Genomic DNA, 21,819 nt, shown 5'->3' on the forward strand with positions numbered 1-21,819 from the left:
TCGCAAAATTAAATTATTGAAAAGATCAAATAAAGTCGGCATAATAACGTAACAATGGAGTATAATTAATTCCTATGTCAGTATGTTCGTGTATAATTGCTGAGTTCCATCGAGGCTAATTAAATTTGATGGCTTCTTTTCACAACCTTTTTCTGTTATTTAATTCGATCGATTATCGGAAATATTTTCTCTTCCTCGTATCTCCCGATAACCGACATGGTTCGTAAAATGGCCACGTAATTAAATCGAACTACACTTTTTTTCGAGATGGATGTGTCTTCAATCATTCGTCCACTTATCAGAAAATCTCTTTCGAAAAGTCCCTTTTACATATCCATTTAATTAAATTGCACACTTTCGCATTGAAATACATCCTAATTAATGAGAATCGTTAACCGAGCAGAATCCAGTTGACATTCGTCTGGAGTCACATGTATGCACGTCGGTGTGCCAATTTCGTTGAAGTTGCAATAGTCAATCAAATTTGCGAGGGTAGACTATCGAGGAGACACTGTAAACTATCGATCGCGCGTCAATAGGAGACTGCGGATGTTCATACTACTTACTATTCTATACATAGACTATAGACGAATCTCCAAAGGTCAAGATAAAAAGGAAATTTCAATATTTCTACGGGCTAATCAATTTTAATCTGTAAATGAAAATTACTTGAATATCATATTTTATATTTAAAAAATAGTTTCTCTGGTGTAAATAGTTTCTATATAGACGGTCGGGTAGAGGTCACGTGAAGGTGACATGCGTTTTTTTTTTTAATGAAGGCGTTACCTATAACACTGGGCGGCTTCATTAACGATTATAACTGTCGGTTCGTTAGGCAATTTTATGAGTTAATTCGATTGCTACTCGCCTCGTGATTTCCATATTTATGAGCGAATAATTAATAATCCAGCCGCAAAATTGATTTCAACTGATTGTTCAAGTGAAATTGGTAGTCTACTTTTCATTTATGCTGCCCAGTTGCCATGCTTATTTATATTGCAACGAAGGTGAATTAAATAGGCAATGAAAATTAAATGTTGTTTGTTCACTCAGCTATAACATTGCGGAAGCTAATAATCCAATTCCGTTTCGTAAACACGCATCAGTCGGCGGAAGTTATTCCATTGTTTTTAATGAGTATTTTTCATTTTCCTCTAACAAAGCGCCGAGAAATGAATGCAATACGGGACTTTCTAAAAACGAGGAGAGATAGTCAGAAGCTCGTTTTCTTACAATCTCGTGAAAGGCATTGTTTTCGTGGGAATATAGGCCAAATGGTGCTCGCCGTCAGGAGCGGTCTTAATAAAATCCTGGAAAATATGTTTTTTTCATCGGCGCAATCCAAGAAAATCGGACAATGCCTCTCCGCCCCTCGAAGGAAATTCAATTTGCACCGATTGCGCCTTCGTTGGCCGATTACGCGAATAAATCAACGCGAAATAATTAGCGTGGCCATGCCAATTGAATTCTCATATCAAAAGAATTTCTTTACTTGTTTCCCGCGACGGTGGGTCAGTGGGGATAATTCCGCGACGTTTATCATCCAGGCTTTGGCGACATATACAGAGAAATCAGTGTATACAGTAATTTTCAAACGATCTGTATGTCCTTAACTTTTGTCCACGAGTTAAACTAAACAGTTTACGGTACAAAAAGAAGCAGTTAGAGTTCACATCGCAGTTTCAGGGTTGAAAGCACGCGTTAGGAACGTTGAAACGCTCGTTTAGAACTGGGCTGGTGTCGGTATTAGCTCGCAGAGAAACCGACCGATGCACTTTTCTTTGATGAAAAATCGCCTGGTCGGCAGTTCCGCTCGGCACACGGAGGCGGAACGATTCGCGCGCGCGCGCGTTATTTTGATTAATTGAAAAAATTACACCGCCCTCCGACAGCAACAAAGCGGAAGTCTCGAGGCAACGATGAACTAATGGGCCGACGATAATTAGTCCGTGCGTCGTCGTCGTCGTGGCGAATCGATATATTAGGCGGAGATTAATCGCCCAGGGCTGATACGCTGTTGCAGAACCTGTTTGTCCGATATCTTCTCGTATTATACTAATGAGGAAGTCGTCGCTAATCTGTTGGACGACATCCAACACACTTTACCGGCTCTCACTCTATTGTTGCAGCCGTTCGACTCGATAATGAAGAATGATGGCAAATTCCTGGTGCTTCTTTTACTGATACTGACATTTGTAAGTTACCCAGAGGCCTCCGCTGGCAAATTGATGTTTGAAAATTATGCGAGCTATGAAGAACGGCTTTTTTTTTACCCTCCCACACTGTTCGGATCACAATTTGACCCAGCAGCAGACCCTTCGCTTTCAATCGTAATGTTTCATATCGAAATGCACACATTAATTTACGATTAACAGCTTGTGTGCATTGCGTTACGAATTAGTAATTCGATTTCTTTCGAAATTGAATGTCAACAATGATCCAATTTCATTTTTTTAAATATAAATGTTCCAATTTCCTCAACGGTACACAAGAATTAATGGCTTCTATGCGAATGTGGGTACGTGGTACGAGTAGACTGTATAATGTTATACAAATATTGTAACATAAGCTCGTCCGGTTGGAAATATAAATACATGCGTTCCAATTTTTAACGATTTAGTTCTGCCTCGTTGTAAATGTACGTACAGCCAGTCTTATAATTCATGGAATAACATTTTTACCAATGGACCACATCTCTACGTAATAGATAATAAATCAAGTTTTAAGGTACGCACGCTAATTACCGACAAAGGAGAATATTACATTTGAGACGGAAGATCGCGTGTGAAATATCTGAAGCACGAGCCGCTATTTTCGTACAATTAGGGTGAAGATGAAAGGTACATACGAAATAATTAAAAGCGCGCCAATATGACGCGGCCTGTAATTATTAAAGCGCTCAGCTGCTTAACCAAAGCAGAAGTGAATCCACTTTGCCTTGCCACTTCAAGTTTGACCGTATTTCCACAAAGATTAAAGTTTCATTCATCGAGTAAAAGCACTAGCTTCTTGCGACCTTGCGCGCATCGGAACACGTGCGAGTCGAACTGTAACTGTATCTTCGGTCTTTTCCGAGCTCGCAAACGACCACTTCATTTTTTATTTGAAGTTTTCGTCTCGCGCGGACTGATAACCTTAATTAATTGGTAATCCCCTTCTCAACGTACCCAGTTACATTTTCAATCGACACGTTGGAACCTTCAAAGCAAATCAGTCACAAGCATCGAGCCTTTCTCTAGAAAGCTCTCGTCCCTCTATTTTTATCATTTTATACATGTTGGTTTAAATAAAAAAGGTACATACGTGGGCGCATTGGGCTCAGCGTGGAACCGGTTATCTGGGCCCGCCATTACTCACGATTGTAGTTTAATTACTTTTGACGGGCATCGGGTCGCGGATTTGTTTCAATGAAACCAACGCGTTCACTGATTTCGACTGCGTGGCTTTCAGTTTTTCAACTGCTTCACTCCGCACAAAGAGCCAGCCGAAACTGTTTGTTACGCGCACTTCAACCGTCACAGTTGATCGCTTTTTCTTTCTACGGGTTTCTATTGCCACGAAAAGCAATACCTCAAGAGTTGTCTATAAAAGGCTAAACTTCACTTCGGGAAGCCAGAAACGTTTAATCCTTTTTTACGTGATCCCGTAGATGTTGGCGAGAGGATGCCGAAAAGCCAACTTTCAATCACAGGAGATCAGTAATAGCGTCTTGTGATTGTTTTAATTTCTGTTTGACACAACTTTAAGCCCTCTTTTCGATAATTTGCAGGCTATCTTACAACGTTTGTCGAATAGGCTATACTTTGTAGTCTTACCGCTTCGGATCTCTTCGGGGTGGCGTAACCGAACAGCGAGTTCTCTGGTAAAATGAATTTCTAGGTTCCCGGTTTCTTTTTTACGCGGCGTATCTCTAGAACGTTGCGCGATCCTTTGACACGGGATTCCAATTAAAAGTTCGAGAGTGTTTTACGCCTCTTTTCCTCAACCCGCCGCCCCCATAGTTCGCATGTTGAGCGTATCCGTAAATGTTCGCGACCACATTCGCGATCGTTTGCTGAAAACCCCGCAAGACCTTGATTACTTGACCGGCTAAACATCGCTGCGCGCCAGGCAAACAGGGACGCCATTCCAAACTAATAAAAGTTCCTTTCGCCACGAAATTTTCGGACACTGGGACTCTCTCTTTGACGACTGCACAAAGATTGAGGGGAAGAAAAAATCTGGAAAATTCTGGAAACGAGTATCGGAGTCCCAATTTTAATTTTAATTTAATTTTAACTCGCAAGGTAATTGAATTTTTCCTATTTCGACAGAAGAGTGTAGAATGAGAACCAATGTTGTTATAAATCACTTACGAGACTTCTTCAATAAAAAAAATTGAATGTAGAAACTTATTTGTCGTCTGCAAGCTCAATTGCTCATTGTTGTTTCGGACAGACCCGTCTGAACGACGCACAGTGGTGCCAAATGGCCAAAAAGCGGCAAAAAAATCTGTAAAAACGAAACTATCCAACGAATTTGTTTGAAAATTTGTGGAGAGATTGCCACAGGTACAACGCTTATTTGGCAAAAAAATTTTTGTAAAAAGTTGTTAACATTAAGTAATATGGGCTAATCGAAAATCTCTGTTTTCTGCCCATTTTTTATTTATCGAAACATACAACAAATACTTTAATAGATTTTGGTCTGGAACTAATCGTTTTGGCAAGGTGTAATATTGATCTAACCTTGTGCAAAAAATCATGAGACCCTTCGAGACCCTTTCGCCGTAATTTAAGTTTAAATATCAACTTTCAGAATTTCCAAGAGTGAATCGTGCGGAAGTTACGATTATTTGATGTTCCAGGTGAAATTTTTTAGGAATATTTCTAAATAACAAAGAAAAATGTGAAGTGCATATGATTTATTAATTTTTTATGTATAAAAAATATTTAATAATTTTTTTTATTTTACATAAATTATTTTTATAGCGTTCATTGGAGCACTACCAAAAAATACCTGTTGCATTTTTTTTTATTATCTGATATGTATTCCTTAAAAATTTCACCTGAAACATCAAATAATCGTGACTTCCGCGCGATTCATTCTTGGAAATTCCGAAAGTTGATATTTGACCTTAAATTGCGACGAAAGCATCTCGAAGTAACTCATGATTTTTTGCACAAAGCTAGATCAATATTATAACTTGCCAAAACGACTAGTTCCAGATCGAAGCTTTTCAAAGGATTTTTTGTATTCCTCCATAAATAAAAAATGAGCGTACCCCAAAGAGGCTTCAGGTTAGTCCACATAAAGAAATTATTTTAAAAAATTTTTATTTAAACAATTAATTTTAACTAACTATTTCACTTTTTCCTTCATCATAAATGATATATCCCTAAAAAATTTCACCTGAAACATCAAATAATCGTGACATCCGCGCGATTCATTTTTGAAAATTCCGAAAGTTGATATTTAATCTTAAATTGCGGCGAAAGCATCTCGAAGTATCTCATGATTTTTTGCACAAAGCTAGATCAATATCATAACTTGCCAAAACGATTAGTTCCAGATCGAAGCTATTCAAAGGATTTTTTGTGTTCCTCCATAAATAAAAAATGAGCGTAACGCAAAGAGGCTTCAGGTTAGTCCATATTACTTAATGTTAAACAACTTTTTTTGGAAAATTTTTTTGCCAGTTAATAGTTGAAGCCATTTGCAATAACCCACATAATTTGTAGACCCCTAAGTATTCAATTATAGGCGAAGTAATTACATAACTATCGCACTGAAAACTGATGAATTCCCAGAAGCGAGGGAATGGTTATTTACCATGCGTATATCTCCGTAAAAATTTTTTTTTCAAAAATCTGACCTTGGCACATCATGCACGCACTATTAGGCTATACAAAAATAATTTTTTTTATAAAAATCGAAAATTTATAAAAAAGATTTTTTGCCGCCTTGGCACCGCTGTGCGACGCATCTTGGCCGTAAACACACATTATTAAAAGACTCTGTCACGTGGAACAAGAAACATACGCAGAAGCTGTCTCCTCGAGCCAGCAATATTCCGCGTGTCGAGTCGAGATATAGTCGTGTGCATGGTACGAGCTACTATGATCTCGACTTAGAACACATAGCATAAGTCACCGAGTCTTAATTTTACAACCTGCATGATGGCCCGGGTGCCACTCCTCGGACATTTTCCCCCGAGTATCTAGTCCGATCTCTATGTGTGCTATAGACGCGACACGGTGCCAGCAGCCGCTATAAAGATAACAAACGAGACACGCCGGAAAAATAGGAATCCAAGAGCCTCGATGTGCCCGGGGAACGCGCGACAAACGATCGCGACGGTTAAAATGGGCATGTCTCGAGTTTCGACTGAAATTGCAACTCCTTCGCTCTCCCATACTGGCACTCGCATGTTCTTCCAACGATTCGCTGTATACACTGCCCTTAAGGGCAGAGCTGTTCAGCCTCTGCCCGTACGGGCAGCGGTTTCCTTGCCCCGGGCATACGCAGAACGGCGCGGGCAAGGCGTAATTTTTAAAGAGATCACTCGATGACAAACGACTACGCAAATAAATGTTTAACTCTTGGCACTCGAATGGCGACTATAAGGCGCCACTAAAAAATGCTGTATCATTATTAAAAATATTGTTTACATTATTAAATTTGTTTGTGTTTAATAAATTACTAAACATTTCAGTATTGCACGAGTAAATCGCACCATTTTCGTATGCATAACATGAACAAAAAAATACATACAAGGAAAATATTCTAGGTCGCAAGAAATGTTTCGTTTTGGAGTAAAAATAGTTGCGAGTGCAAAGGGTTAAGAACTGGGATTAACCTGGAATATATTTTCAATATCGCATGCCATATTCAATTAACGATAAAATAACCGCCTTATTGATACGTTAACTTTCAACACAATGGACACACAGCTGAAATTAATTTAGCAACTGCTGTGTACACTCAATTTAACTTTACTAATTAACAATAAGCCAATGGGATGATATTCGATTATCTATTCGTCGACATTCCCATTTCAACGAGATTAATATCGAGTCACAACAAATTTTGTTTCCAGGGTGTATGCGAACGCAGTCGAAAATTGACTGTTACAATCGTTGCTGTGCATCGTAAAGCATAATTCATGGATTGTTCTGGTTCTCGAGGCCATAACAGGGTACGTGTTGAAGGTTCTCTCAAAATTTCAAGTCGAAAAAATTGATTTCTCGAATATTAAAAACAAAGTAGCCTCTTAATGTAAAAATCGATTTCTTCGAATAAATTGAGTTCGAATTGGCTTTCTCGGAGAATATGCGAGGTCATTGCCGTGACACGCGTTAAATTCCTGTCAGAGAGAATTACTTTCCGGCTGGCAGATATTTTTCTTTACAAAACGAGTGTCGCTGTAACACCTTTTTCCAATAGCCAGCCCCATGATCGATCACGAGAGTTTTCGCCGTAGTGAACCGTGCCGGCCGACGAAGTCCCAGATTATTGTGAAGTATTCTATCACCGTTGGCGATTCGATCAATACCTTGCGAAAGATACTTCGTCCATTTTTTGTTTCTTTTTATATTTGTTTACTCGGGCGAGGACAGTTTGACGAGTGCGGGTGCTGCAACTCTCGATTGGAAGATTTAATCGAGTGCGTCCGCGTCGGCTGTATTTTAAATTTTCCGTTACATTCCTGCTGGGAACCAGCAACACGGATTGAATTCTACCATCGATTAAATCCCTGCCGAAGGATGTGCCGCTTTGCAACATCAACCCTTTGAACTCGGGGAATTTCAGAAAGAGAATACAATCGCACAAACCATTTTTTCCCATCAGTATTAATTTGGTACCGGCTGAAGGAAATTATTAAACAAAATGGTCCGTACAGAAACCGCGGTAAAAGTCGCTCGACATAAACATACTTTTCTAACTGTTATGAGAAAATAGAAGAGCCTGGAACACACGCAACCGTTAATAATATAAAACCAGGCTTTAAGCTTCCATAAAAATTCCAGGAAGAGATTTAACCAGCTCGTAATAACCTAACCCCCATTATACAAGATTTTAGAACCTCTTAACTATAATCAACTGCGTATTTGTATGGAAATTCACATTTTCATACATTTCTCTACGAAAACCCGTGTAAAAAGGATTCAAAGAGTCGATCCAGTAAGAATTAAGTAAAAAAAATAAGAAAAATAGCGTTAGTAATGTTCGTTGCACCTCATGCTACCTTAACATTTCCTATTCAATTAATACAACGATAAAATATCAATACAACGGGAAGAGAACTGATTAACTTTGCGAATTCCTTCCTTGAAAATGTAAAAAACCGAGGTAAAGAGGTGAAATAAGATTATCCACGGTGTTCACGTGTACGAAAACGATGTTTAGATCATACGATCTGCATGGAAACAATGAAGACCGTGTCAGAATTTGTTAAATTTTGGAAATGCTAGCAATTTTAGATACTGAACCGTGCCTAGCGAATAGCAGGCCAGCTGAACAATTTAAGCAGCCCCGTAAAGTACCCCGAAAACGGTCCGTACTGATGCACAGGGAAAGGGCTGACAGACAGGCCGTTCGATCACCGTAAATTCGCCCGAAGAAACGAGTTCCGCAAAGCCCGGGCTGATGAATAAAGAAGAAGCATCCTCGAATCTCCGAACGACATTCTGTTGCGCCCCCGGGGCCCGGGAAATCCGGGCTAGCCTAACTTTTCCTCACGATTCCGGGGGTCCCGGGCACAGTTTTTTCTCGACCGATGTGCGCGCTCGAAGTTCCCAAGGACGTGGTCGTCGGACAAACGAACTACTGTGATTCTAAGTATCGGTTCCGAGGAAAAGGATATATATATATATATATATATATATATATATATATATATATATATATATATACGTATATGTATATGTATAATTGATGGTTACCTGAGATCGTTGCCCCTGGCCCTTCGGATCCCGCGCGACGAATGTCGTGGTGGCGGGCTGCACCTACAGTCACAGTGCATCACACACAGAGCGACGCTGGTCGCGAGAGTCACTACGAACGGCGCCGCGAAGAAGTGTATGATGGTGGTAACCTGCGCCTCGCGGTCATAGTTCGCCATCACTATGCTGCCGTTCACGCGGCTATAATGGCAGGGGAACTTCGCGCCCTCGTAGCCCAATTCGCGGGTGAAGTTGTCGCAGTCGACGATCGGCGGGTAGCCGCACCCTTTGATATTCACTAGCAGGGCTGCCTCGACGTCCCCTGGTGTCGGCACTGTTGGCACACGTTTGCGAATTAGGCTAACTCCTCAACCGGGGATCACCAAACGTTTACGATTCTTATTTACAGTAGTGCTCGCTTAACCCTTTGCACTCGAGTGGTGACTCTGAGGCACCACTAGAAATTATTGTGGCATTATTTCAAAGAAACTACGAGAAATTTTACGAAATACTTGTTACATTACAACATTTGTATTTAATAGATTACTAAACATTCAAATATTATATGTGGAAATCGGATCAGTTTCGTATGAATAAAATGAAAATATTCCAAGACGGAAGAAAACTGTAGTTTTAGAATGAATATAGCGCCGAGTGCAAAGGGTTAATACGTTGAATGCCACGTCACCCATATGCGGGTGACGGAATTATTTGCGCAGGTTTTAAAATGAATTTTTACGTTGATCTATTCCTTGTATCAAACTTGATTAGTATCTGTAATATGCTTGAAAGTTGGAGGACTACTCAGTATCATACATTTAATTTCTTTCAATTTTTATTTCATTAAATAACTTAGTTTGATTTTATGGAATTTTGGGGGTTTCTAGTTTGGCAGTCAAAGTGTTAAAGGGTAGGGATGGGCGGATAGGGGAAGGGGGTAAAATGGGCCCACGAAGCAACATCTTCCTTTCTTCCTCCTCTGTGACAAGTTTCGAGTCGGTATCTCCCTACCGTAAGGGTAGTTAAGGTGAACAGGGTTTATCAAATTATGCTCTGTGTCTACTGTTCTGCTACACAACAAATTACGACAGAATTCATAAACATTTTTGTTCTATGGAGATACGAAGATATTCTAGTGGATCAATTTTTGGATCAATTCTAGTGGACCAATGTTGCTCAGTTTAAAGAGGGCTACGATACGGCAGTACACGTTTGTTTGTAGGTGTAGAAGTTCCGGGAGATTTCAAGGTCACCCCCACTTTTCTAAATGGAATCATATAATCGTGATTGGCACAGTTTCCAAAAAATTATTTTACTTTAAAAGGTGTGTGGGGACTTTTTGAACTGACTCTTGAACGTTATCATAGTCTAACCTAGCCTAACCCAGAGAATCAACCCCAAGCAACCCAAACATGCATAGGGAAACGATATTCAGAATGTTGGCATCGAAAGCATATTTCAAGGTCACTGAGGTCGGTGCGGTGTACCGTTTTGTACATAGTTAACTGATGTTAAGTCTTTGGACAGGAGGAAAAAGCGAAGATTAATACAAACGTCGGAACTGTTCGAATTGTAACGATAAAAATGGTTCTTTTCAGGTTTTGGGGTAAGTGGCATGCGGTTTCACATAGTCCTCTTACTAGAAAGCACCTTTGCCTTCGCCACTGCGTGGCGAGACCCTCTCGGAACAAAGTCTCTATTCTTTCGGCAACGTCAAAGAGCCTGTTTTCTCTTTGACAAATGCAGACCTCTTATTGTGTTCGTAATAAAGACAGTCAATAAACGAAATATGCTGCAATCCCCATCGACAACGTGTTTACATCAACGGAATCCTAGTAGAGTATACCAAGCATGAACACAGACTTCCTACATGTTTTAAAGAATAACTGTTTCGAAGGTCGCTTGAAGGTCAAAACAATACACACGGTTGAATTTCTCTACTAATTAGCCGTTACACCAATCGAAATACGGGATTCCATTTAAAAGGAAAAACCGACGGTGACCTTGAAATATCGAATTTTGGTCGGGGGTGGCATGTGCGAAGCTTACCGGTAGTGGTGGACGTGTGTACGACGCCGACAGAGCTCGAGGAGTTCCCTTTACCGCCTGTGTCGTTCTTCATGGTGTTGTTGCTCCATGGTGTGTACGTGACGTAGATATGCGTACACCTGTAAACATCGCTGGTGCATCCCTCGCGGCACGAGCTCCATGTGCAGTTGAACAGGCCGTAGAGCTCCTCGCGCCTGGAGGTGGTGCAGATGACCGGTTCAGGTGAGAAATCGGCGGCCAAGGTGCTTATGGCCGGATCGACGTACAGGGGCACTAGAAATAGTAGGGCCGCCCCGCCAGACGTCGCGACGAAGGCCAGTGCCGAGGTGGCGTAGAAGTTGAACCGCTGACGGCAGGTACGCCGTGGCGGTCGGCGCCGCGAAGCGCCGAACCCGAACTCCAACAGCTTGCGACGACGTAGCTCTCGCGTCTGGAAGTCGTGCTTCTCGTCCTGCTGATGCCTATGCTGGCTTGGATGATCGCTCTGACACTGGACGCAGCTCGCCTCCAGCAAGAGCTCGGAGCTGCTCCCGCGCATCACCCAACCGCTCTCAGATAGGTGCCAACCGGATCTTCTTCGGGCTTTCGAGGCAAACGATCGAGAGTGCTCGAGGATCCTTATCTTCACTAGGACTCATCGAGTGCTGGCGGGGCTGCTTTGTGTGCTGATTTCGGGTCAGAGGCTGGATTGATACCGAGGTCGAGCGTCCTGCTCCGGGCACCGTGGGAGGGGGTTAGCTTTTCGAACCGCTTGATTTACTCTTTTCTTAAAGGGTCTCATTTAGTAAAAACCTCTCCTCTCGGAAATGCCTAACACGCTCGAGAGACCCCCGCCTGCTGCTCTGGCTTCTTCACGGTTAGGCTAAACGGAACACCGAGCGTTTTCCTCCTGTTTCGGTCTCGCTGACGGTGGTTGGTCCGACCAGTAAAACGGTGTGTCTCGGTCGTTATCGTCGTAATGGCAGACACGACGCTCGGGTCACCGAAGTTTCACGGGAACGTTGCGAAAGGTTGACGGTGGCGACGAGATCGGTGTGCCACATTGCGTTAATACCGGTGCGTTCCCGTTTCCTCGGGTGTCCTTGACACGACATCGCGCGGATCAGCGAATCCCGGCTATCGCGTCATCTGGACTGTGTCTCGAAGAGGGCTCTCTTTCCGGTGAGACGTTACTGTGTTCTTCTTCCCTCGGGTAAATAGGTCGGCTAGGCCTTGCAAAAGTTTATTCCCGCGGAACACACGGCCGAATCCCTCTCGTTCTCTCTCCTGGTCGCGCGAGACACAACTCCTGCTGCCCGAATTCCCCTGCACTTTAGACTGTCCCCGTTTTATCGCTGTGCATAATGACCTTGCACGTTTAAAGTTCTTTTAGGCCATCGAAGAGTGAGCCCGATCGATCACGACCTTTTAGCTGTAGTCATGATGCCGGGGGCCTAGAGCATCTCGGCGGTGTTCGAGTCAGCCCTACCTCTGATCCGCGTGGAAAACTTTCAAGGCCGTTATCTTTGCGCTAAAGCACACCATCGAACGCCTTCCCGATAGTTATCACACCGAACCCTCTATACCCGCGATATCGACGACGACGCACAGCCGGGGGGGAATCTTTGCCAAGTCGGAACTTGCGTTAGGCCGCTTTAAGTGTATATTATTTATATAACGTGTATATCTACGGGAACACTTTTCTTTTTGCCGAAGATCGGCAATTTCAATGAGAGTTTCTTAGAAAACCTGATTTTTGCTTGATCGACGGATATGGATATCTCGATTACCTCGAAACCACCCCCGATAGCAACACGTATTCTCTCTCCGTTAGCGTCGTTCGTCTCCTGTCCAACGAATTGACCCAGCGAGCATAATCATCGACCAAGAATCCTTCTGGCTAACGAGGTCGATGATCGATCGACCGCCGTTGCCATTAGCGCTTATAATCAACAGGAGGCGCGTCCTGAACGCGAATGAAGGATAACGCCGCTCGTGTCACGCGTCAAAAATCGATCGAAGCTTCTTCCTTCCCTTCTGCGAAAGGATACTCTCTCACTCCCTCTCTCTCTCTCTCTCTCTCTCTCTCTCTCTTTGCCTTCTCGCCTCGACACCGTTGCTATTATCCGTGAAATCCGATCGCCAATCAACGCGAGATCTTGACCAACGACGGATCTCGTCTCCTTTCGCGGATCCTCGGGACCCTGAAGAACACCACCTGATCTTGTCAATCCCAGGATCAACGTGAACACGTCCGAGAATTCCCTCCTCTCTCGCGAAGATGAGATATCTCGCTGGGGCTCCGGTTACAGGAACAATTAGATCCGCAACTGGTTGCCCTACTGTGTTGCTACCGTCGCGCAAATATTCCTCGATCACGGCCGTGTAACGGTTCGTGTGTTTACCTTGAAGAACACCCACCCCCGTGGATCGATGAATCCTCGATCCCGTTCACGATCTGCCTGCTCGGTGGCCGATCACACTGCGCGGAACAGTTTTTCTTTATTTCTAGAGGAGCACAGAACTTGGCAAGAACAAACTCTCACCCCTGAACAACTGACAACACCTGCACACCTGCCTCTCGATAGAGGACCGAGAGAACCCCCCTGAAATGCTGTCCGTGCCACCACCGTGACTCGCCACGGTACCCCGGCACAGAGCGCAGGAGCTACGACAGGAGCGGAGCTTTGATTCCTTTGTTACATCGGTTACCCACACCTGCGACTCGCGTTCCGGTAGCATCCGCCTCGCGGATCGCGAGTTAAAGCGTGACTATTCGTCGTACCTCGGCCTAGAGTCCTCGACGGGACAAGCTTTCGTCCGAAGCGACAGGGCGGGGTTCCAGGCGCGCATGAGCGTGCGTTGCCTCTTCACCCCTTCAACCATCCGCCCCCACGTTGCATTCTCCTTGTTTACGCTCCTGCCTGCCTGCCTGCCTGCCTGCCTGCTTGCTTGCTTGCTTGCTTGCCTCCCCGCGTCCTTTCGTTTTGCTCCTCTATCCGTGCACCCGCGTCCTCCTTCAGCCATTATCATCCTTTAATTGCGACCCGTAATTAAGCCAATTTTTTGGTGTCGTCTTTTCGAAACGACGCGCCCGGTGAGTTCTCCGCAGCACGCTCAGAAATTCTTCCAGCTACATGTCAACCACGCGTCCGAAACAACAGCTACCCACAAAATTTGCATGGGAAACATCGGTTACAGAAACGCGCTTGTCACTCCGGTTAACCTTTTAGCTACCCCGCGTCACTATAGCAACTTACCCCTTTGTCTCGGATTTTAACCGGCGACTATTCAAATATGTATTCATATTATCCTGCTAAAATCGTTTTAAATGAAAATACCACCCCAACCAGGATTTCGGAATTTCATCAGGTTCTCGTATGCTGGTATTCAGAAAAAGTAGAATTGGCAAATCAAACTGAAATTCAATTTTCCCAAAAACGTCTGATGACAAAATCTGTCATTTTCGACTTACTTGTTGCGAATTCATTTCTTGTCCAGTACATCAAATATTTTCTTGTTTTGACACTGGATTTACGGGACCCGTCAAAACGACGGATTCTAATATTTTTAATTTACGAATATTGAGATTGTAAAGATGCATCCATGAGGAATTATTTAACAAATTGATTTCTTTGGATATATATTATTAAGAAGATGACTACAAATTTTGATACAATCGTGTTATTTTTGTAAACTAATGTAAAATAGTCATTTTCAGTGCTCCGTAAAACTAGTGTTAATATTTACTAATGCACCGATGACTCCGATCTGTTTGAACGTCAGTGGATGATTTTCATCGATATTTCAAATGAACAGAGACGTTCATGGACAAAATACGTATTTGTAGTTCAAGTTGCCGTGCACCAGTGTGCAACGCGAGAATTTCTATTACGTCCGCAATCCAGTCGCCGTATTACGGTAGAAAATTTTCATTAACATGAGTTTGCAGTTCTTTCAGAAAATGGTTCAAGAACGTTGTATTCGGTTTACGTGACCAATAGCGATTTAACTTTCTGAAAGTAACTATCGCGCGTCGCCCGAGTGACTCCTTCGTTTTTTCGCGTCGGGGAAAACAGGCGGAAACCTATTATAAATCGACTTCGTCCGGGAATTGGATTGAAGTTTTTCTCCGTGGCGTTTTTTGGACACGGAGAACTTGAAACTCGAGAGGGAAATCGGATTAAGGGATTCCAGTGTAGCTGTTGGATTCTTTAATTCAATGATCGCCGGTAAGAATTCTGGGAAATCGCGTTACGAAGTTTCGTCGCCGAAGGTAGTTTTACTACTTTACTATATTAAAATTATCAGGAAAAAATATAAATCTCTGTTTAGCTCCGGTGTCTCGCACAAGCTTTCTATTTTTCATAAGGATCCGGAAGTTATGATATACCTATCTACAGGGTGTCCCAAAAATATTGCAGTTCCTTCAGAGGTCTAATTTAAATTTAACTTGTTGTTAGAGTTTGCCTCTTTAAAAGACCATGCCTTTTTTAACAGTGTAACAAAGAAATTGGCTTTTGTCGAGAAGCTGGAACAATCGATTTACTACGTGACGTGATATTTTGAAAAATTGTAAATGCGTGTGATAAAACCATAAAACTGCGTAGCATATGAGGTGTCCTTTTTTAAAGAATGAACACAGGAAAGGATTTTCGTATTCAGTTTATGTCTGAGGAATCTGACAAGTACAGTGTTGTATCCACTATTCAATTCTTCTAGTACCGTACCTCGTTCATTTCTCACCGTACCTCGGAAAGTAACTTTATCGGATGGTAAACACGTCGCGACGCTTCAGACGGTAACGAAAAAGTATCTCCGTTCCCCTACAAACAATAGCAACCCTCGAAACTTCCTGCTAACCCCATCGAAATTGCGGAAACTTTCGATGGAACCCGTCGTAATTCACTCTATAATAAAACCGTGACAGAGTTTTAAACGTCATACTGTCGAAAGGAAAAACTGCAGCAACTGTGACGCAATTTTAGAGATTTTCTAGGGACTCCGTTGCCTCTCACGAAATTAGATAATTTTATTTAAAACCGGATTCTTTAGATTTTGAAGACTTCATCTTGACAACCCTTCGCCGAGATACCGGGTCGCCGAGTTCCAAACGAATTCCATAACTTCCCTTAGAATTTTTATTTTTGTTTCCAACAGGTTTAACGTTAGATTGCCGGATGAAAAAGAAGGTATCTGGTCAGTTAGTGATTCCCTCTGACAGATTGGTGGTATTGTACGACAATGAGGGTGATCAGATTCCTACCTTCATAATTCTATTAAAAACCAACACATGTTTTAAAAAAATTCTTTAAGCTTTTGTATATATAAACAGGGTGGTCCAGGCAATTGTTTCAAGTCATAACTCCGTTATTATTGCATTTACGAAAAAATGATAAAGGAGAAAGATAAATGGTTCGAAGAGCACTACATCTGTAGGCCTTTAAATTTTTTTTAGATGTAGCAGTGCATGTGCAATTAACAATTGCATCATTTCTTTAAATAGATATGTATATTTTTCTTTATACAGATCGATTCTTCCGTTCATTCTACGTAAAAAATGATTAGGGTACCATAGCAAAAAAATTATTAGATCTCGAGATATTTTCAAAAAATGTCTTGATTGAAGACGATGCTCTAACGCTTCTCCATTACATTCTAAACATTTCTGATAACGTTTTTTTTTATTATATATATATATAATTTAATTGTTTAATGTTGCTTCAACATCAAAGGTCATTAGCAACGCGGTACATTTTCTTACAATATATTATACATATTTGTATGTTTGCATAACTGCGTCTAATAATTTTTTTGCCATGGTCCCCTAATAATTTTTTACATAGAATGAACAGAAGAATCGATCTGTCCAAAAAAAAATATGCATTTCTATTTAAAGAAATGATGCAATTGTTAATTGCACATGCACTGCTGCATCTAAAAAAATTTAAAGGCCTACAGATGTGGTGCTCTTCGAACCATTTATCTTTCTCCCTTGGCGTGTTTTCGTAAATGCAATAATAACGGAGTTACGACTTGAAACAATTGCGTGGACCACCCTGTATATATAGCAATAAAATCGTAAACAAGTCAAATTGACTCGCTCCGTCAATGTAGTGTTAAATATCCAGCCAAAATAACCGCCGCGCGTTAAATTAGAGACCGCAATAAATATTTCAGAACGTTTTCAGTGTCGGTGAAAGAGATGCGTATCGCGGAAAACATATTTCGCGTTTTCAGTCGTAAATATAATCGCGAGTGGGTATCATCGTTTCTCGTATTTCGGGGAAAAATCGCGTGGGTCGTTCCGATGGGAAACAATTCGAATCAGCGAGCGTTGGTGGCGTTTGGCGAAACGGTGGTCGCGGCGGCGCGGCGCAACAAAAGCAACAGTTAGCTCGTAAATACCGGGTCCATTAGGTTCGCAAAACGTGGCCGAAGAAGAGAGAGCGCGGCCTCCTCTCGGCATCGCGCGGCGTCTCCCGCGTTAAAATATTAATTACGCTTTGCGAGCATCTTGGGGACGCTGTGCGAGGACACGGCGCGTTAGCCGGGTCGCCTAAGTCGCGATGCGATCGGCCACCGGGCGCTTTGCCTTGACGACCGTAATCACTTGGCTCTGGTTTCGTCGACGCCGGTATAGTCGGCGCACGTCCTACTTTCCCCGGAAAATGGCTGTTGTTGTCGACGGGTACCGTCGAAGGTAGCGGATTCACCCGGTTATCCCCGGTGTGCGCTCGCATTTCAAATCGTCCTGATGTTTGCATGATTTCCCGGCGTCCTTGTGCTCGCTCGAGGGCCACCGAGATGCGAGCTTCCAGCAGACGAATTATGTTTGCCGAAACGTCGGGGTGGGTCGCGCCGGGCTTTACTCCCCCTCCTAGCCGCCCGTCGACGTCGGCGTTATTCGTACAGTGATTAATTTTGATGAAAGTTTCGCGGGGCTACGTCGGATCGCGAATTTAACGTTTCACCGCCATGCAACCCGTTGGAGTATTAAGAAAACGTTTCGCTTTAATTGCGAGGATTACGGTCTGGAACTCTCCGGACGAATCACTATGCCTGCCGTTTTCGTCCCGGCGAGGCAGCACGCCTAAACCTCGACTTATGCGCTATCCGCACGGACACGAACTGCATTCGTTCTTTAATGCATTTGACAAAATTGCGTGCTCACTGCCTCTCTGCCCTTATTTTTCCCAATAAATAAATATAAATTCTCAACAGAGCAGTTTTGTAAAAGCAGGCGCGCACAATGGCAGTTGTTAAAGCTGAAAGCTAGAGTCTGACTATAATGAGCATCTTTCTCGATCAGGATGATTGTGAACTGCATATTCGGCGCACTCCTATCCCACTATGCATTTTAATCTACTCGCGATCCTCCGGCCCATTCAATGGCTATTTCGTGCAGCAGAGAAGAGAAAAAAATCGGAGCATTTCAAAAATATTAATCCCAGGACTGTTTGAAAGCTTGCTTTACATCCTGCGCATAAATGGAGTCGCTCAGCTGGAATCTGGCTGGGTTCGAAGAGACGGCACAGGACAATGTAGCACTTTATCAAGATTCAAGTGCTCCATCCTCTTAAAGTATCATTTAACCGATACGCCGAGTTTCTTTGTCCGGAATGTTTCATTGACTCTGAAAAGCTTTATCAAGCTGTGGACCGACGTGAATCGCGACAGGCTGCAATTCACCTGCGAAATACTACGTAATTTACCGTCAACTTCTGGTCAAGTCGAGCGTCGGCGCGCTTGATTGTTGCGAGACCATTAAGTATTGCTCCCGAAAGATATATGTAAAAACATACTCTGAAAAGTAGCAATATTTTCTAACCAGCTAGCTACAACAGCACGTGTATCGACTATCGAAAATTATTAAAAAGAAAGCTCCAGAAAAATAGAAACTATGGACGATATTATCAGTGATTAAAAAGGAATATATTTTTAAAAATTGCAATATTGTGTAACCAGCTACATCAGCAGATCGGTTACCAAAAGAGATTTAAGAGGAAGCGCTAAAAATAAAATGAAAACTACGGGAGATAGTATTCGCACCCTGTGGAAGGGAAATTTGGAAGATCCACCTGGGAAAACTTGCAAAGGTAACCGGGCGGAATAAAGGAATGGGAGAGCTCTGTATCATCGTGTCTGCAACCGTCACCGTTTGTTTCTCTCCGGGCAAAGATACAACGATTCAGAGAACGACTCCAGGTGGCACGTGCACCGCCGACCAGCCGGCCAGCTCGCATAATTCCCCGGAGATTTTATCCAACTTAACGAGCGCATCTACCAGAAAATCAACTGCGGCATTGGCGATCGTCCTAGATCACCGGGCACGACCTTAATTTGCCACTTAAGCCGCGATGTGAACACTTGATAACAAGACGGCTACCGGGGAGTGTATTAACCCGCCCCCGTGCCTTCCTTCAAGATTACGATCAACCATGTATCGTGCCCCTTCGCCGCTTTGTTTTAGGCAGAGAGAAACTTTTCGACGGCTGACGCGAGGCCGTCGGCAACCATTACTATTAGGGGTGTGCGAGAAATATCGGGTCGGGTCGGGTACACATTTTTTCGGCTTCGGGAAAATTTCGAGATTCTTGAAAGTGTCGGGATTCCCGAAAAAGTGGAAATTCCCGAAAAAGTAGGAATTCTTGAAATAATCGGGATTCCCTGAAGGGAAATCGAAATTTTCGGAAATCTCGAAATTTTCCATTGGGTTCCCGCACACCCCTAATTATTACCTTCTTATTGCGTAATTTTTCTGTATTTTTCACAATTTTCATTCACCGACGCGGCTCTACCGAAGTATTTACGACCACGTCATTAATTTCCCGTGCGTTTTGCTTCCCGGAAATCAGACCGGCTTCCGAAAGATTGAATTGCGGGTCGAATCTATTCAGACACCCGGTTCTGGTTTTCTCGCGATCTTCTATCAACACGGCCGACGTGTATTTTCCAGCGCTTCTCGATGAAAAAGATGAATCGCGCCGCGGCAACGTACACAGCCCGAGAAAAAGAAGAGCTTTGCGAAACCGATCGATCTTCCCTTCTGACTAATTGCAACAACCGAGGCCGGTAACGCAGCGCCGACACGTTTGATCGCAGCATGTTCGTACACGACGTGAAAAACGAACCGGAACGAGCGAATGCCGCCACTTCTCGGCTTGGAACTGGAAAGTGAAAACAGAGGATTTAACACGAGCTTAGTATTTGGCTGATGCGAAAATGTGACGTTTTATCTCATTACTGGACTGGAGGTTTTAATGCATTTACGGCAAAATATGGTACAATGACTGCGTCTGTCCCCTATAGTCTCTTAGCTACACCACGGACGAGGTATAGGAATCCTATATGAATAATCTCGACGAATGATAAAACACAGAAAAATGGTACTCACCACACGTAAAGGTCCTTGTGTGGCGACGTATAATTTTTCGGCGTCTCGAAACAACGCGGTTGCCAAGGACAGAGGGTAGTTCTCGGAGATACTTCCAAATATGTATTATCACTTTGACTTTCGTTATCACAATGAAGTCGCGATCGGATCATCGCGGCCGAGTGGTGGTGGGGGGCACAAGGCCCAAATAGTGGGCGCTTGTACAACATAATAGAACATCTGGTGACAATTGTTCCCGATGATCGGCGATTGCCTCCAAATTGGGATCGGTGGAAAGGGGAGGCTCGACGATTTTTACGTCACCGCGTCCTATAAATACGACGCACGATCGAGAACGCAGATTCTTACCTGCGTCGCCTTCCCGCCTTGATGACTCTGTGAAATCACACACACACATAGAAGAAACAGATACACAGGCTCACGAAAATATGCGAACACCCTTCGAAACAGTATAACTTTTTAAATTGGACCCAACGACCAGACTTTCCTCGAGCAATTAGAAGAGTTGGTTTACGGAATGACGTGCAGAAAAGATTTTGGAAAGGATCCCACAGATCGATTCTTGGAACAATTATCTGCAAAAAAAGTGTAAGTAAATAATGTTTGTTCATGAAATATTTTTAAATTACAAATTGAGGTATCTCATGTCAAATTTGAAGTAGGAATTATTGATTTTCCCTTCGTACGTACAATATTTCTAGGAATTTGTTGTCCTTGATATTAGTTTTACTTTTAACGTTTGAAACCTTAAAAAGCAACACCAAAATATCTGTTTAACTGGAATACGGTCGATGGATAATGTAACAACATTTGATAATCGATATGGTTCCGTGATGATTTACCTTCTAACGGACGAGAATTTCCTTAGTGAACTTCTGCACCGACGAGATACGTTCTGTTTCTTACTCCAGTCAAAATATATCCTAAGACGGTAGAAAACACCTTTTCGAGCGACATATTGTGCTGGCGTACTCCTACGTCTCGTTTGTGATATTAGTTCCACAATATTAGTCCCGACCGATACGGTAGGAAGTGATACAGAAATGGTAACGAGCGCCACAGAGATTAATCAGTCTACTCCTATACCTCGTCAGAGATACATGCAACCATCAATCGGTCCTGTACCAAGTGTAAAACTGTGTTATTTACTAATTTTGCAGTGACTTTTATAGCTTTGGAAAAATTTGAGTCTATTAAACTATCAAAAAGGGAGTAATGAATGTCTAAGTTCAGTTCGTAACAAATTCGGAAGAGTTTTATTAAATTTTTGTTTTTCTACTTGCTTGCAAGTGTTATTAGAAGAATCTAACAATCTTGCGTTAGAAATTGTGCAAATAATTGTTTTTATTTTCAGTGAAATACTAAAAATCCATGCACCGGAATATCCGACAACTGATAAAATTTGGCGTGACGTTGAATGGTATGGAGCCTCGATAATCTCAGTCGATAATATTACGGGTATAGATT

General features: G+C 42.7%; 1 protein-coding gene and 1 long non-coding RNA gene across 4 annotated transcripts in view; both read right to left on the minus strand.

Moving 5' to 3' along the window:
* The window catches only part of Teh1 (tipE homolog 1 phospholipid transfer protein), a 50,174-nt gene extending 36,461 nt beyond the window's left edge, over window positions 1-13,713 (minus strand). Inside the window, exons 1-2 of one of the 3 annotated variants that reach the window (XR_013083589.1) lie at window positions 10,977-13,712; window positions 8,928-9,261 (exon numbers count right to left, since the gene is read on the minus strand). Coding sequence is in view for 2 of the 3 variants with exons in the window: in XM_076801974.1 (XP_076658089.1) it covers window positions 8,928-9,261; window positions 10,977-11,514 (872 nt within the window). In the remaining variant the exon portion in view is untranslated. Of the gene's footprint in view, window positions 1-8,927; window positions 9,262-10,976 lie in introns of all 3 variants that reach the window. The other 2 variants (XM_076801974.1, XM_076801975.1) reach the window with 2 other exon arrangements.
* LOC143362119 (uncharacterized) overlaps window positions 1-21,819 on the minus strand; it is a 144,188-nt gene that overhangs the window by 28,410 nt on the left and 93,959 nt on the right. The window lies entirely within an intron of this gene.

The sequence above is a fragment of the Halictus rubicundus genome, chromosome 16, assembly GCF_050948215.1.
Source record: "Halictus rubicundus isolate RS-2024b chromosome 16, iyHalRubi1_principal, whole genome shotgun sequence".
NCBI lineage: Eukaryota > Metazoa > Arthropoda > Insecta > Hymenoptera > Halictidae > Halictus > Halictus rubicundus.